General features: G+C 40.8%; 1 protein-coding gene across 10 annotated transcripts in view; it reads right to left on the bottom strand.

Annotated features, from left to right (window-relative positions):
- The window catches only part of SORBS2 (sorbin and SH3 domain containing 2), a 231,929-nt gene that overhangs the window by 32,454 nt on the left and 182,155 nt on the right, over window positions 1-17,320 (bottom strand). For 4 of the 10 annotated variants that reach the window (XM_053584201.1, XM_053584209.1, XM_053584217.1 and 1 more), the window contains 3 exons: window positions 6,971-7,020; window positions 5,150-5,337; window positions 1,181-2,767 (listed from right to left, as the gene is read on the bottom strand). In XM_053584201.1, coding sequence (XP_053440176.1) covers window positions 1,181-2,767; window positions 5,150-5,337; window positions 6,971-7,020 — 1,825 coding nt within the window. Of the gene's footprint in view, window positions 1-1,180; window positions 2,768-5,149; window positions 5,338-6,970; window positions 7,021-11,648; window positions 11,706-13,769; window positions 13,854-14,433; window positions 14,593-17,320 lie in introns of all 10 variants that reach the window. The other 6 variants (XM_053584241.1, XM_053584258.1, XM_053584250.1 and 3 more) reach the window with 4 other exon arrangements.

The raw sequence follows: 17,320 nt of genomic DNA, 5'->3' as shown, positions 1-17,320 counted from the left end.
CTTTTTATGCCAGATTTAATTAGATAATGCATGTAAAGCACTTTGGAGTGCCTGGTGCATGGAAGCTTCTCTGGTGACTAAATTTAAGCCTGAAATATTCCTTTTAGTCACTTAAATTGACATAGTAAACAGAGGTACTTTAAGAGTTAATGAAAAGAATCAGAGAAAAATATTAAAACACCCTGAGCTTTTAAGTTACATCTCAAAAAAGTCTTCTGGGGTGGTGCCTGTGGCTCAACGGACTAGGGCGCTGGCCCCATATGCCGGAGGTGGCAGGTTCAAACCCAGCCCCGGCCAAAAACTGCAAAAAAAAAAAAAAAAAGTCCCCTGCATTTGAACTGCCATTTGTCCTTGTGTTGACATTTCAAAATTACCTATGAAAATGGAGATTTGAGTCGCTTTTAATTTAGATGGCCTAATTTAAATTTCCATATAGGGTTGTTTTTAGCAGAAATAGAAAGTAAACAAATTAAGTAATGGAAAAGAGGAGACAATGAATAAATACACTGATTGGCAGAAATGGGACTTTTACATGTACAGCTTAAAGGTACACTCACAAAAATTTTTTTTTTATCACAATCGTGTCCTTCAAATGGAGAAAGTTTTTAACAAGTCCTAATTTCTTGGATTGTCTATCAAGTACTAATCTCATGTTTCAGTTCTGCTTCCTGAATGTTTTTATATAGTGAGCAAATTACTTATTGAGGGGATGAGTATAAAATTTTAAAGTTAATATCATCAGAGAAGAGGCCATTTGTTAAATTATCATTTTGATTCATTTGATAATGAAATAAAAGCCCTTTGAAGGATCCTGATATTTAATGATAGTTTCCGTTGTCAAATAGTCTCTTTAACTTAGTAGATTTTTATTTTGTCATCTCAATGTAACAGCTGTTTCATTCCTAACATTAAGCTCCTAAATGGTTTTTTCCCTCTCGCTTTTTTGAAAGACTACAATTTTTGTGATCCCTTTAAGCCACACATTCCCAAAACGCCACCTGGGTACATGAGGGCGATTCAGTAAGACACGTGCATACCACAAGCACTTGCTTCACGACACATAACGATGCCAAGTGGTCTCACCGCTCAGGAATGATGAGATGGTGGGATGGAAAATGAAAGAGCCGGAGGGGAGGGGGGTCTCTGAACCCCAAAGGGAAAGAAAGAAAAGCTCATCCACCTTGGAGCGCACCGTCACGGTCCTGGTGGTGGGAGTGGTTGTTGGCTGTGTCCATGTCTTGGAAAGAGGGACTAGGAGGGATCCTCCCGCATTCGTGCTGGAAGGACGAGCAATGGGTAGCACCATCTGCAGGCAGTGGGTGGAGGGGCTGGTGCCTGGGGCTCCTTCTCAGCACGTGCAAGGACGAATTCCTCTCCGGAATGTCTGGAAGCAGCTCGCTGATGAGACGGTGCAGGATGCTGTTGTCTGGCAAACTCCCCCTTCTCTTTTCAGCTTTGATTTGATCACAGATGTCTTTAAGGGCTGAGTCCAGGGCCTCAAATACGGATGCTTTACATTTGGCCTTTTCAGTCTGTTTTCTTGGAGTTGAATTTTTTTTCCTCCGGAAAGGCACAGGACTCACTAGAAAAGCAAGTTTAGAGAGGCCAGGGTCCATGTCCTGTCTCCCAGGCTCCTCGGTGGGGGCGTGTTCGTGCCTGGCTCTCTCGTGTTTCAACATGGTGGTGAAGCGAGTGTAGGAGGCAGGACACCTGCCTTTGCAGGAGCTGAAGAGGTGCCGGTGATGGTGGTGGTGATGGTGATGATGGTGGTGGCTGGACCCGTAAAAACTCTCAGAGGATGTGAAGGAAAAGTGATCGAAGTCGCTTTCACTGCAGAAGGATGAGCCTTCCACATGAACATAGTCGCTGTGGTCAGACACGACCCCGTCTTGGTCGCTGTCAGAAAATTCCACGTGCGGTCTCGGCTGCTCATCGCTGGTGACCTCGATATGAATGGGCACCAGGTCTTTGGATGTGCAGCTGAGTGGGACCTGAGAAGGGCGCCTGCTTTGATTTTCTTCCTCCAGCAAAGACTCGATGGAAAATCGCCTCCTGGGACACAAACCATTTTGTTGTGGCTCTAGGGTTACAGGTGACAACATGTCGTCCCCTAAATTTGGCATGGATTTTGACTTTTGGATCAACTTTTCAAATTCGGAGATGCGGGTGGGCACCATGTCCCTGGGCACCTCCTCAGTGGACGACTGGCTCCAGCTGGACAGCAGGCTGGAGTGCTGTCGCTCCCGTTCATACTGTAGGATCCTGGACTTCACCGAGCAAATCACCTCCGAGGTCATCAGGTCCTTGCGGTTAATTCGATGCATCTTCTTGTACATCTTTAGGAAGCCAGGAGCGTTGTGGGCTGACCTGTGTCTGACCCTTGACCTGCCATTGCTGCGACCCTCCTGGATGTAGGGGGACGCCCAGGGGATGGGGCAGCTCTCCTGGGGGTCCTCCTCACACAGCAGGGAGCCCAGGCTTTCCGACTTGGTTTTCGGGTCCGGGAAGCTGTCACAGTCACCATCTAGGAGATCATCGCAGCTCCGGGATTTGATTTTGGGGGAAACATTTTCTTCGGTGCTGCTCCAAATTTCTGCATTTTGCCGGGCCATTTGCCAGCCGTTCTTGAAAGTAATGGCCCTTTGGGAGTCCCTCGGGACGTCCAGGTGCCGTCTGTAATTGCTACAGTAATCTAACTCACTGCAGGGGTGGCCGTTGAGCCCTGAGTAACTGCAAAGGGATGGACACATTTTGCTAGCATCCTCACCTTTTAGTCCAGAGCAGCGTGGTAGAAGAGAGACATTTGGAGAAGTTAAAAGGTTCACAAAGAGAGGAGAGCACGTCAGTAAAGCGTCAGACAGCACAGCAAAGAGAAAGCAGTTAGTGTGTTCAATCTAGACACTCCTTGTTAACACACGCAGCCTGAGAAAAATGTCTAATTCTAAGGCAAGATAATACCTTTTCAATGAACACAGTTGTGCAGAAAGGGTTAACAAAACCATGTAAAGGAAGTAATTGGTGTAGCTAACGCATCTATTCTGATTACACAGTTCATACATCTTTCTGCCAATATGGTTTGCCAAAGCACGATGGCACATCTTCAGCAAATAGCATGACTTCGTAGTGATTTAAAACTGCAACAATTAATGCCAGAAGTATTATAGACTTAATCAACATAATAGAGTCAGGATGTGAGTGTTGTTTGGCTTATAAATAATACGTAAGTAAAGAAGAATTTATAAATTTACATTTAACTACCGGTAATACTCCCATAATTGTATCAAATACTTTTTTTACGGGCATGGAGTAGAAAAAGCTAAAAGACAAAAGTAGTTTAAAAAATTGCAAAATCAAGATGCTATGAACTATTTGCACTTGTATTTTTCCAAGAAAAAGACAGCTACAGCCTTTTTCAACAAATTTACCTATTTATTTACCCTTAACCCCTTATTAGATTTACTGTTTTCACAGGATAACTGGTATCAAGAGAAGGTAAATACTTGTTTTTATTCTGAGGAGGCTTTTATTTTCTTTTTAAATCACCTGCAGTATAACAGAGAGCCAAACTTGACCTTAATTTGGAATATGTGTGGAAATATTCTTTTCTTTTACTCTCCTGAGTTAAGCAATAAATGAGAGGCCAAATTACATCTATTGGGACATTTTAATTCTTAGAAATAAAATCCAGCAAAGGAAAAATATCTCTATTTAACACTCATGGCCTTAAAATCTTCTACAAATTCTCCAAAAGCAGATAAGCACATAAAGTAAATATGTAGGGTTTGGGAAAGGAAGTTAATTTTACACTCCCGCCGATTTAAAAAAAAAAAAAAAATTCTAGGCTAGGCACTGGGGCTCACTCCTATAATCCCAGCCCTCTGGGAAGCCGAGGCACATGGATTGCTTCAGCTCAGGAGTTCGAGAACAACCTGAGCAAGACTGTGCAAGGACCCTGTCTCTACTAAAAACAGAAAAACTAGCCAGGCATGCTGGCGGGTGCCTGCAGTCCCAGCTACTGGGGAGGCTGAAGCAGGAGGTTCTCTTGAGCCCACGAGTTTGAGGTTGCTATGAGCTATGATGACACAATGGCACTCTACTCAGAGACACACAGCAAGACTCTTATTTCAAAAAACAAAAACAAAACTGAATTCATCAGACTTCTTTTAACTTTTGAGACGTATCCAAGAAAAATGAATCAGTGGTATTTCATGACCTACTTGTTACCTTAAGATATACGTTTGCATGAACCAGCAGAATCTTACAAAAGCATCCCTGTTAATAGGAGGAAGGTGTAATGAATTGGGCTCCCTCCCTCTGAACCATTAGCTATTTTACACAGCTGTACTGGGCCTTAGAAAGGTTAAGCCTTCTACATACTCGAGAGTCCAAGGCTCACCATCTCTCTTTGCACACAAATCACCTACTGCTTAGCTTTTACTACCACCACTTTTAGTATCGATAGCTGATAACGTGTAGCTGAATCTGTCTTGTTTCATGGAAACTTCTGTTAGAGCTCATTTTCTTCACACATCTCAAAATCCCTCTTTCTTCTGTTTCAACCCCAAGGGACTGGGGAAGATTGTAGGCCCCAAATTTGGGTTAGCCCTGTGTCCGCCCTGTTTCCCTATGGATTCCATTTCAATCTTCACTTTCTGTCTCGGAAACAAGCCCTGTCCCCAAGGCAGTGATACCACCAACAGGAATGACTTTCTCCCTCTCCACGCTGTGCTCACTCAAGTTCCGGAGAGGAGAAGGGCCATCTAGAAAAATGTCACGGTGATTTCTATGTTTTATAATTATTGGTTGAAACCAGTTCTTACTCTGTGGACTGCTGGGAATAGGCCACTGAGTCACATGGCACTCTATCCAGGGTGACAGAGTCAGACTGTCTCAAAAAAAAAAAAAAAAAATTTTTTTTTGGAAAAAACATACTGACACTTGCTAGACAGAGTCCCTTAAGCAACGAGTGGCTGTCCAGCCTGAGTCAGCCTGGTGGGAAGGAAGATACTGATTTCAATAGTCTACTGAGACTAGACTGATTCCAGGTCCTGCATGTGCCACTCTCACCCACCTAGCTCTCAGAGAGTGCTCCAGGCTAAAACTCAAGCTGGCAAATGGCCTGCATGTCCATTTATTATTTATTACTCACCCTTTGCTCTCGAGGGGGAAGAAGGAGAAGAGCTAATGAAAGACTTTGTAAGGGTGGCACTTGATCCTGGCAGGTCTGCCCGACCCGGGCTGCCCCTGCTTGCATTCTGGTCTCCCAGGCCCCTCGGCGGCCCCACTGCGGGCTCACTCTTCCTTCGTTTCCTGAAGTCACTGGCCATGCTTGCAGAACTGAAAGAAGGAGTCGCATTAGTTTGGTGATGGAGGCAGTTATCCTGTGCACCAGAAGGACCCAGGGAGTGTGCAAATGACATGGTACAATTGCCAGCCCCCCACTTCAAAACCATTAGGAACTGGCTTGGCGCCTGTAGCTCAGAGACTAGGGCACATGCCACACCAAAAAAAAGCTGGCGAGGCTGCCCGGGGCCTGCTAAACAACAATCAGAACTGTAACAACAACAAAATAGCTGGGTGTTGGGGTGAGCGCCTGTAGTCCCAGCTACTTGGGAGGCTGAGGTAAGAGAATCACTTAAGCCCAAGAGTTTGAGGTTGCTGTGAGCTGTGATACCATGGCGCATTCTATGAGGGTGACATAGTGAGACTCGGTTTCAAAAAACAATACCAAAAAACAAACCGTTGGCAACTCACTCCTTGATTTCTTTGGAACCATTGGGTTTGTGCTTGGTGTTAAGCAGGCTGGGGGTTTTGAAAGAGATAGAATGGGGCGGGGCAGGGTGGCTCACACCTGTGATCCCAGCACTCTGGGAGGCTGAGCTGGGAGGATCCCTGGAGCTGGGTTTTGCGGTATTTTAAAGTAAGTGTGATATTTAAAGCTTACTAGCAGGACTAGTATTGGGGCAGACTCTAAGGGCAGTCAGGCCTGATGGTCACAAACTATCTTGGTTTCATTCTGTCTTATCTCCCTCCCTGCCAACTGTGTAAAGCTGGTAACGTTACTGAGCCTAATTTTTCTCAGAGAAAAAGTGGGGACAATAGAATTTAATCTGCAGTGTTGTTTTAGGATTGAATATGTTTATGTTCCTAGCATGGCTAGGGTACGCATAGGAAATTCTTTTTTTTTTTTTGCAGTTTTTGGCCAGGGCCGGGTTTGAACCCACAACCTCTGGTATATGGGGCCGGTGCCCTAGTCCTTTGAGCCATAGGTGCCGCCCGCATAGGAAATTCTTATTTCCTGGTAGTATTAGCATTTCTGGTTTGTGTGGTCGGCGCATAACTAATGAATATGTACATAACACTTTTTAATCTACAACATTTTTCAAATATATTACCATAAAAGCCACCTACTAACATTGAAAATTACTTATAATCCCCATCTAAAGAAAACAGGAAGCAAAGATAGGGAAGAACTTCTCATTCTATAAAGAAATCCAGAATTATTCACTCATTTTGAAATAAATTCTTAAATATAATCATATAAAATATTGCAGAGACAAAAATAAAACAAAGTTCATGAGGCATGGTTTTTAAAATAAAAACGAGTGATCCTTATTTTCATTACTATTTCACTGAATGATATTACTTTTTTTTTTTTTATATATATATTGTCTCACTCTGTCACCCTGGGTATAGTGCCAAACTCTTGGGCTCAAGCAATCCTCCTGCCTCAGTCTCTCAAGTAGCTGGGACTACAGGCACCTGCCACAAGGCTTGGCTAGTTTTTCTATTTTTTAGTAGAGATGGAGTCTTGCACTTGCTCAGGCTGGTCTAAAACTCCTGAGCTCTGGCAATTCTCCCTCCTCCGCCTCCTAGAGTGTTAGGATTAGAGGTGTTTATAATATTACTATTGAAAAAGGAACCACAGGTATAGAATATTCTACTTTTGTAATGTTAATGAGATTCTTACCTAGTGGGTCTTTCCAGGCTTCTGTCTATAGAGGACTGATATAAGGAGGCCTGTTACAATAGAAAAATAGTTCCATGAAAATTTGTATCATGGCAACATTTCATTTACCTGTCAACATTAAACAAGGTACCCTAAAAAGAATATTATAAAAATTGAGGTTGAGGGAAACATTTATTATGATCATATGAATGTCTTCCCAAAGAGAAATCATGCAATCTGATCTATTCTTTGTTCCTATCTGCTTCCTCTTGATACACGGTATTGCATTTCTCTGGGCAGATCAAATTATTCAGGACTTAAGCATTGTGTGAGGGATGGGAACCAGTAATATTTCCACAGGAATGCTGGAGTAAGAGCTAACGCTTCTATACAACGTTAACTTCAGAATCTTGTCCATTGGTTGGTAAACAGAAATTTCCTACCTACAGGAGTGATTTGATGTTGAAAAAAATATATATATATGCACCCAGCGGCCCTGCCCCCTGGGTGAAGGGCTCACCTACAACTTGAACTTAGAAATGAAAACAGTGTAACCTAAACATTTGTACCCTCGTATTTATCTAAAATTTAAAAAAGGACTCTTCCTCAAAAAACATATATGTTGTCATCATTGGATCTTTATAAAACATAAATCTTCTATGTGTTTTTCTTGTTGCCAGGTGTTATATTTAAAATATAAAGAGAACTTGAGACATCTTCCATCTGTCATTTCAATAAAACCCACAGAATTTAATTTGAACAAATTGCTACTTTAATTAGGTATAGATTTATATCTTTCTAACTAGGTAAATTCAGGGCTAGTTTAAAATAAATGACTATCAAATTAAAATATGACCTTTCTTTTTTTAAAAAGCAGACTTTAAACATTTTTCTTCATTCTGAACAGTACACTGATATTGATACTAAGCAAAATCATACATATGAATTTTTCATTTTCCAAGGCTAGCTACTGTGATAATTGCTGAAATATCTAAAAAGCAAGAGAGGATAATTACTGAGCTCCAGAATATTCGCAGTAACAATGCAGATGAAAGTGGTTGTGGTGTGATATCTAGAAAGTGTAGGGAAATGGGTACCAAGTAGATGTAGTTTTGGCTTTGGTCATATTTGATGATCAATTCATCATCATGGATGAACTTTGCTTCTACGAACAACGGAAATGCTATTTAAAAGTGTTCATCATTATGAAAGTTTAAAAGTGTCAGCCAGAAAGATAAGCTTTGATACATTTTATCTTAAGCTGCTATCACACAGAAACATTTTACCAGAATATTAAAATTCTATGTAGTGGAAATTAAACCTCGCTTTACAAACTATAACTGTTTTCTATTAATTGGTAAACTAGCACCAATTAACTAATTAAAACACTAGTATATGATTTTGTAATTCTTTATGTATATCAGCCTGACAAGCTCCCATGCATAACTCTAAACTTGCTTCTATTAACTAGTATTTTATTTTTGCAGTTTTGGCCAGGGCCAGGTTTGAACCCATGACCTCCCGTATACGGGGCCGGCGCCCAATTCCTTGAACCCCCATATTAACTAGTATTTTAACTTAATTCTATCTTATAAAATGAGAATGGAAACTTGCCCAGAAACAAACAAAAACTTCCTTCTGCACACACGAATATTCCCCATCCTCTTGTCAGACCGGAACAGCATCTGCTGTTGCTTCTAGTTCTTAGAAAATATTTAGGTTCCTAAGTTCTCAACAAATATAAATTAGAAAAAAAGTTCAGTTTGATAGTCTAGTAAGATTACATGATTATTTTAATTTGCTGAAATCTGAACTGGACACCAGAAAGGTAGGAAAATATGTACTAAATCAGAAGGAAAGCAGACAAGTAAAAATACATCCCAGAAAGTTATATGACAAGTTAGGGATATTAATTCTACATGTTTGCAGAGGAGCATTGCCATTCGTGTGGATCATGGCTTTCTAGAGACACATAACACACAGCATATCATCAAAAAGTGTCAATTCGGGACACTCTTAGAACACCACCAGAGTGATCAGAAATTTTAAATTATCAGCTTAGAAAAATCCTAAACAATATTGTAATGTAAAATAAAACCTACTGTAAGAACTGACGAATTAATTGTGCTGTAGTTATTCCTTCTTGTGCTGGCTTCCACAGACAAAATAAACTAAAACCAGGTCTGTGACTTTATGTAAACTCAGAGAAAAGTTCAGTATTAAATGATAAGGGAAGAGTAAAAAGTCTAGGCAGATTGATGACTAAGGGAAAAACTTGTACACTAATTATAAGAAGGGTACTCATTCTGAAATGGAGATTGTCTCCAGAATAAAGGTAACCCATTTTATGATTTATTATGATTTACTGAGTATTGACATATTATCATTATTTGAACATACCTAGAACATCATTTTAATGAAATATGGACATTAAATCACTCTTTTTCATAAGTAATCAAGTGACTAAACTTAAAAGTCCTTAAGGGTGTGGCTTATGTTTCAAATGTAAATAATTAAAAAGCCCTTAACTTTTAAATTATTTAATTATTTAAAGTCCTTCATTAATGTCAGTTTTCAATTATATTTATGGATTAAAAGAATGTTATTCATGGCATATACTAGGCACTTAATGAATGGTAGTTAAGGGGTAATGTCTAACCAATTACAATTTTTACCAGAAATGTTTCATAAAAGGTTATTAAAGACAAAATCCAGATACCTTGTAAGAGTATGTTTTTCTACACTCCTCCATGATGCAAAATTAATAATAGACAACATTCTCTCTCCCTCCCAAAGAGATAATGACAAATAGTTATAACCACCAGCAAAGTGCTTTTTTATGTGATTTTTGGTGCATTACCGTAACGTTATAGAATGCATAGAATTATATTTTCATTATTTTATACCCAAGTATTATTATGCAATGTTAATTCATAGCACTCATTTCACAGAAATTCATTAGTTAATAAGGAATGATATTAAGTAAATAACTTGACTTCATTTCTAAATATGTCTCTTGCAAGCACTAAAAAGTACGAGATGAAGGAAACCGCACTGAAAGGCAGGCTGAGAGATGTGTGTTCTTTCTTTTTCACCATCATCTTACCATGTGACTTCTGGACTTTTTAAAATTGTTGCCGTACACTTTTCACTGAAAAATGGGTACCGCAGACATGCTGCTCTCTAAATTGCATTTTAGGTCTCCATGAACCAATTGCCGTAGTTACCTTAAAACATCCTAGAAATATCTGACTGAAATATCCGAGAAAAATATCTGAGCATGCTGAATTTCAAAATACACTTTTGGATTGTTCATGTGTCGAAATGATTTCCTTCCTTCAGATATGAGGGTAACACAACATGCAGAATAGAACTGCTTGTTTGATTGTATTTTCCTCAGATTATAGGACTGGCTGCCTGGTTATAAAAGATAAACCTTTAAAAATGACTGGATTAAATAACCCAGAATGTTTCTGATGACCCTATTTTACTTTTTACTTAATATATAAATATTTGTATCACTTCCTTATTTTAACACACACTTTGATGCTTACCACCGGGGAAAATGTTTGGAAAGCGAAAGCTCTAAAAATCTGCCTATTTCCCCCGAGACTCTGTGCTCTCAACTCTAGTGTTAACTACCACGTATCAGTAATACCACCAATAACACAAGCGCTCTACTAGTGTGTTCTAGTTGTACCAATTTAATGGCGACTTTTCAATGGAAATATTTATTGTGTTCCTGTATTCAGTGAAGACCCACAGAGCAAACCATTGTGTGAAAATCAGTTCATTTGCTTTGCTCCCCTGCTAGTTGCTTTTAGAGTCCCTGAAAGGAGGCTGTTAGACAGCTGATGGTGAGCAGTACAGTAAAGTACCATATTTGCTTGTGTCTTCTACTGAGGCCTTTATTTGCTTCCCAAAATAATTTTCCATTTTTCTTTGCAGAGATCAAGGTAAAAAGCTTCTGACTCTGGGTCATTTCTGCCTTTTGCATACCCTCTGTCTCATTTCAATAAAATTTACATTTCTTGGTAATAATTTTTCACCTGATTGTCATAAGCATTCTTCAACAGAGGTTGCAAATACATTTCACCTCACATTCCAGTGATGGTCTGTTGCAATGTCCAGAAGGATTAATAATGTCTGTCAAGCGTGTGGACCTGGGAAGTCGTGACACACAACTTCCAGATATTTGCTAGCCCCATTCTCAATGGATGATAAAATCCACAAGTCCTAAGTCTTTAGGAAAATGAAAGAGTAAAAATAAATTTTAGGAACATGTGGGATACGGGCATCTGACTATGTAAGAATCTAGACTCTTAATCCACACCTTTCAGCATGATTATAAAATGGTTCTAAGAAGCCTTCTAATAGTATTTCACTCAGCCTAATGAAAACAGATGGTTAATCCATTCACTAGTAATTTTGATTTTTGATTTTCATACTGCTGAATACCAGAACTGTGCTGAATGGTGTGACTATACATTGTTAATTCACCTAGAGTTCAGAAACAGCCAGGGTCTTTTGGTATAATTGACGTCCAGGGCCATGATAATAGATACAACACAATGATGCAAAGATAGATTTTTCAAAAATAGCTTAGGCACTATAGTGAAATGTAAAACACAGCCTTTCAGAATCACAGTCACAGCCCGTAAGGGAGAAATCTGAAAAAGAAAGAATAACTGGTTTTTACCTCATTGGAAACACCAGAAGAAGGATCTTGAACATAGTCCAGAGCCTTTTTAGGAGGCTGGGTGTAGGTGCACCACATAAGCAGAAGTGTAGAGATGGAATGAGGAGAATCAATGGCAGCAAGGAATGGACATGTGGAAAAGGTGACAACAGTTAGACGGAGTGACAACAGCACTGGATACACATACAGAGTGACAAGAACGGAGGAAGACTGAATGCTTGCAAATATTCCCAAGTACTGGGCAAAACTGCTGGTGCTCACTCAATTGGTATACTTATGAAGTCATTTCATCAGGTCAAAATTAGCACTTCTACTCTGGCCACCGAGGAATGCAGGGTACGTTAGAGGAACATTCAAGGAGCAAGTGAACGGCATGCTGGGGAATTGCAGGTGTGGCTGGAAATGATTATAGGAAATGCAGGTAATTCAGCCTTAGCACAAAAATCGGTGCTGTCCCTGCAAGCTCCCTAATAGACAATAATAATGCACACAAAATAAAGATAGAGAATGTTTTTCCTCTGAAATAAGATGCATTTATGTTAATACTAAGATAAGAATGAAAGAAAAAAATGGAAGAAAACATTCCTCTGATTATGCAGTAGAAATTCTAGAAAAAAATTATTTGGTTTATATTCATTTACAGTCACTTTTGATTGAGTTCAGTAAAAGAGAATAAATCAAATCAAGTCTCCTTTGCAGTTTAATGGACCTACAGGACTACATTACCATCAGGAAGCCATATGTGATGAAAATACAAGTATACAGCGCAGCATATGATATAGCAAAAGGCTGATAACTGATTGCTAATAAAAATCGCTGTGGAGTGTAACTGGCATGTTATTTAAGAGTCTACGATTCATAAAACATATGTAACTGACACACAGGAAAGGCTCTGCTGTTGGTAGAGACTGTTTTAAATAAAACTTGAGCTGATCAAGTTGTTACTTGAAGCTGTAGTTGAGTCTTTATCCCAAACAAGATAAGCAATGGTGCCCAACCTGGGGGGTAGAGGAGCTTCCTCTGCTGAGACAGTGGGACTGGTGAGACGGTGGGGATTAGAGGAGTGAGGGTGGCTTCCACTAGCAAGTCTGGAAATAAAGGTCCCTAGGTTTACCCAATTTTTTCGTTTCCTTATATCCCTAATGGGAAACTAGGCATAGTCATGCACTGTACAATGGTGTTTTGGTGAATGACAGACCCCATTATGGTGGTGGTTCCTTAAGATTATAATATAGTGTTTTCACTGTACCTTTTCTATCTTTACATATGTTTAGATACACAAATATGAGGTTACAATGGCCTACAGTATGCCAGATGGTCCCATGGTGCACAGGTTTGTAGCCTGGGAGCAGCAGGCTGTACCAGACGGCCCAGGTGTTGTGATCTGGGCCACCTAAGTTCGGGTAAGTGCCCTCTATGATGTTGGGACAGTGACAAACACACCGAAAATGCATTTCTCAGACCGTGTCCCCCTCATTCAATGGCATGTGACTTGACTATATTCCACAGCAGGAATATTCGGGCAGAATATTACAGTGAGAACTGGCTGGAGATTTTTTTTTCTTTGACAAGCTTGAGTTTAACTTCTAACTTTGCCATTTATTATTCTGAGAAAATTACTTAGCCCTTCTGGTCTGGGTTTTCTTCTTATTCGAGAAGCATGAGGACTCTCAGAGATGATGGGTACATGCTCCAGGTGGGGGAGTCCTCACCACATGGTAATTAATAGTAATGATTTTTATTATCAATGTCAAAGCAATGCATTGATAATTTTGTTATCAATGTCTGTTTGAACTAAACCAAAATGGACTGTAAACAAATACAAATCTTCTTTAAAGATGTGATAATTATCTGAATATTCCAGGACAGAAACTCCCTCAACATTTTGAATTTGCAATTCATTAGATATAAAGGAATTTTAATGCACGTATAAGTGTCTGAGTGCATTAAACCATTTGGTACAGAAATAAATGCAAACTAAGCCGTCCCAAATCTGTGTCTACATCATGCATTCAGCTTTTGTCCTCTCCACGACACCCAACTCTTCCGACAACGGTTACGTTTTACAAATCAAACGACATTCTCCTATTTTTCTTAGATGAATAGTCTAGCCTCACTTACCGGGCGTCCAAACTCCAGCTCTGAAAAGAATTTATACCAGGGCTCATTTTCTAAATCTATGTCATCTGGATTTATGCGATCAGTCTAGAGCAGACGTGAAGGAAAAGGGAAGGAAAAGGCGCGCTGAGCCAAGTGAGGGAACCGCCGCGCAGGGCCAACCCACGCGCGTCCCAGGCACACGGCAGCCACGCGCCCAACCCGCCGCGCAGGACAGAACGCAGCGAGCAAAGGAAAACAAGTGACCTCAGGACACAGAGGTGAGTTTCGATGGATTGCCTAGGTCCCTAGTTAGCTCCTCTGCTCAACAGCACGATGCATAAACTAGGGATGACTTTCCCTGGCCGCCGGGAGGGCCTGGACAGCACTCCCGGGCAGTGTCCAAGTCCAGAGCCCAGAGCGTCACTGCATCTTCCCTGCTCTCGCTGGTGACTAGCATCCCGGTCTGGGTGACCACAGTGCGCAGACATCCCCTTGGGTGCGGGCACGTGGAGAGCCTGGGGGCAGGTGCTAAGGGATGTGGCCATTAGGGACCTGGGCCTGGGCGGGAACAGGTAGGGACCCCTGGTGGCCGGGCGGGGTTGGGGGCGCTGCACTCCTGGCCTGTGAGAGCGAGGGCCGTGCTGGGCATCCTGGCTTTAGCGGGGTGCAGGCAGAGAGAGCTCACCCGGGTGGGAGAGAGCGCAGAGGTGCGCGGGCGAGGCGTGGGGGCGCCGCTCCGGGGTGGAGGGCAGGGGCTGCCCAGGGCTTCTCCAAGGCTGGGGATTGAAAGAGGCTTCCGGCTGGGCTCCCTTGGGACGGGTGTCGGAGATGTTGGGAGAGGGGGCTGGAAGAAAGAGGAGTGAAGGAAAAACTGAGGCATTAGATGGAGGCTTTTGACAGAGCGCAGGGGAAACCAGCTGGCAGGCCGGGTGGGAGGAGAAATGACTCCTTGGTGAGGGGTGGGGTGTGACACAGACAGTTCAGGAACATTCCAGATCACTGTAAAGACCTGCCGGTCACCAGGCTCTCGGAATGTGAAGACAGATTGCATTTAACAACACACCCCAAGATCCACCTGCCACAGGCCTACTTTGAGCTGAGGAAGGGATTTAGGTGGGGTCAGAGTTTTTCACTTACTGTGGGTGACAGGCAGAGAGGGAGTGTGTGTGTGAAATCCCGCCTTGTTTTCCTTGACATTATAATTTAGAGAAAAAGCAAGTTTTGATTAATGACTGGTTATCCTCCAGTGGTTTCTGAATGCTGTATTTATGATGAGGAAACTCAGAGAGTTTATATGAAAGTTTGAGGAAATACAATTATTTTAGTAACAGAAAACAGACACAGAGCATTTACTTCACCAGCCAGACTCTTAATGCTTTCAAATGATCCGTGTCTGATGAGAGCTGGTTTTATATTACAGCTGGGTTATCACTTCTTTGACATTATCACACTAATTAAATGTGGTCCCATCAATCAGTTCTGTATTTCAAATCAGGGAAAAAAAATTCTAAGAAAATTATGTGGTTCCCTAAAAGCCATTCACCCTGGCTAAGAGAGGGGCTGAGACTGTACAGACATTGTCCAAGAGGGCTATTAAGCAATCCCTGCTTCAAAGCAATTCCATGTCATTTTTAAATAATTTTTTTTTTTTATTTTGGAGAGACAGAGTTTCACTTTATTGCCCTCAGTAGAGTGCGGTGGCGTCACACAGCTCACAGCAACCTCTAACTCCTGGGTTTAGGCGATTGTCCTGCCTCAGCCTCCTGAGTAGCTGGGACTACAGGCGCCCGCCACAACGCCCGGCTATTTTTTTTTTGTTGTTGTTGTTGCAGTTTGGTCAGGGCTGGATTTGAACCTGCCACCCTCGGCATATGGGGCCGGCGCCCTGCTCACTGAGCCACAGGCGCCGCCCTAAATAATTTTTTTTTTTTTTTTTAAGACAGAGTCCCATTCCATCACCCTGGGTAGAGTACCTTGGGCGTCATAGTTCACAGCAACCTCAAACTCTTGGGCTCAAGTGATCCTCCTGTCTCAGACTCCCAAGAATCTGGGACTATAGGCGCCTGCCACAACCCAGTTAATTTTTCTATTTTTAGTAGAGACTGAGTCTCACTCTTGCTCAGGGTGGTCTCAAACTCCTCAGGTCAAGTGATCCACCAGCTGGGCCTCCCAGAGTGCTGGGATTACAGGCATGAGCCACCACGCCAGTTTCTTACAATTCTTAAAGGAGCTCAATGACTTCTACTGAGCAGCTACATCTGAGGTCTAAAAGAAATGCTCTAAAAACTTTGGAAAGTTGGGAGCTTTGAAGCAGACCATGTTCCAACAAAAGCCACTATTTTAACGAGATCTTGTTCTAGTGTTTTATTGACTTATTGCATTCACAATGGTTTTATTAATGACATAGAGACTATGCTTAATGGTGAATTATACCCAAAGTGATTTGACTGGTGTGGTTTTGTTTAATTATTTCAAAATAAAAGATTATAATAGTAATTACAGAGAAAGATAGAGAAGATTGAGGCATCATTACAAAATAGTGCCAGGGCCTAAGTTACCCCAAATATGTGTGATTATGATTATGGAGACTTTAGTAACCCTGGTAAATGTTTGTGGTGGGATGCTAAGCAATGCAAATAGAATATGAACATGCACTTGGACAGTAGTTACCATGGTATTACAAAGCTTATCCTGGATGACTACAGTGTAGAAATGTTCACATACACAAAAGACTACAATGGTGTTCTGACATTGGGACTGTTGGTTTTTTTCTTTTTTTGAAATAATATTTTGTTTTATTGTTACAATGTTTTTTTGTTTTTTTTTCCCCAATGAATAAAAGTCAGAGAGACCCACCTACTGTGAGGTATGAGAAAATGTAGGGATCTTGAGATATTTGCCCTTATTTATGTCAATATTATTTTTGGTTTGCCTTTCAGAAGTAACATGGAAACTGGTAAAAAGAAAATAGTCTAGGAACTAATTTTAAAACTATTTTCTGTTTGACTGAAAGCTTTGATTCAATTCATGTTCCAGCCAATAGTTGCAAAAGTATTGAGATTTTGATATTGCTGAGACAGCTTTCTCTAATGATTATTTAGATCATGATAGATGCAGCCTATGATTATTTCATGGAATGGTTTTGGTGGAGCTGATGTTTGGTTTAGGGCAATTGACCATAGAGAGAATTTTCCAGTAATTTTTTTGTTTATAGAGGCATACTATTTCTTCTACAGGAAAACTAACCCTTGGATTTTTAAAATGTCATAGTTTTAATGTTATAAACATATTACTAATTCTTGATTTTATAACCTCTGCTCTCAATTACAGTGCTTTGTTAAGAGGAGATAAAAACTTCTAGAGGAAAACAATCCATCTATGGAACATGAACAGCAGAGGGCACCAAATTTACTAAACAAATAAGTATACTTTTTAGCTATAATATGAGTTTACTTAGATTGCCACTATAAGAAAATATATAACAAGTGGATATACTAGTCCTGATTAATAGAAATAAATTTCTATGCTATTTCTATTTCTAGAACACGGAAAAGGGAGCAGAATATCAGTCA

Source organism: Nycticebus coucang, chromosome 1 (assembly GCF_027406575.1).
Source record: "Nycticebus coucang isolate mNycCou1 chromosome 1, mNycCou1.pri, whole genome shotgun sequence".
In the NCBI taxonomy this organism is placed as follows: domain Eukaryota; kingdom Metazoa; phylum Chordata; class Mammalia; order Primates; family Lorisidae; genus Nycticebus; species Nycticebus coucang.
Note: the sequence above shows the minus strand (reverse complement) of the source record. Positions and strands in the feature narration are given on the sequence as shown.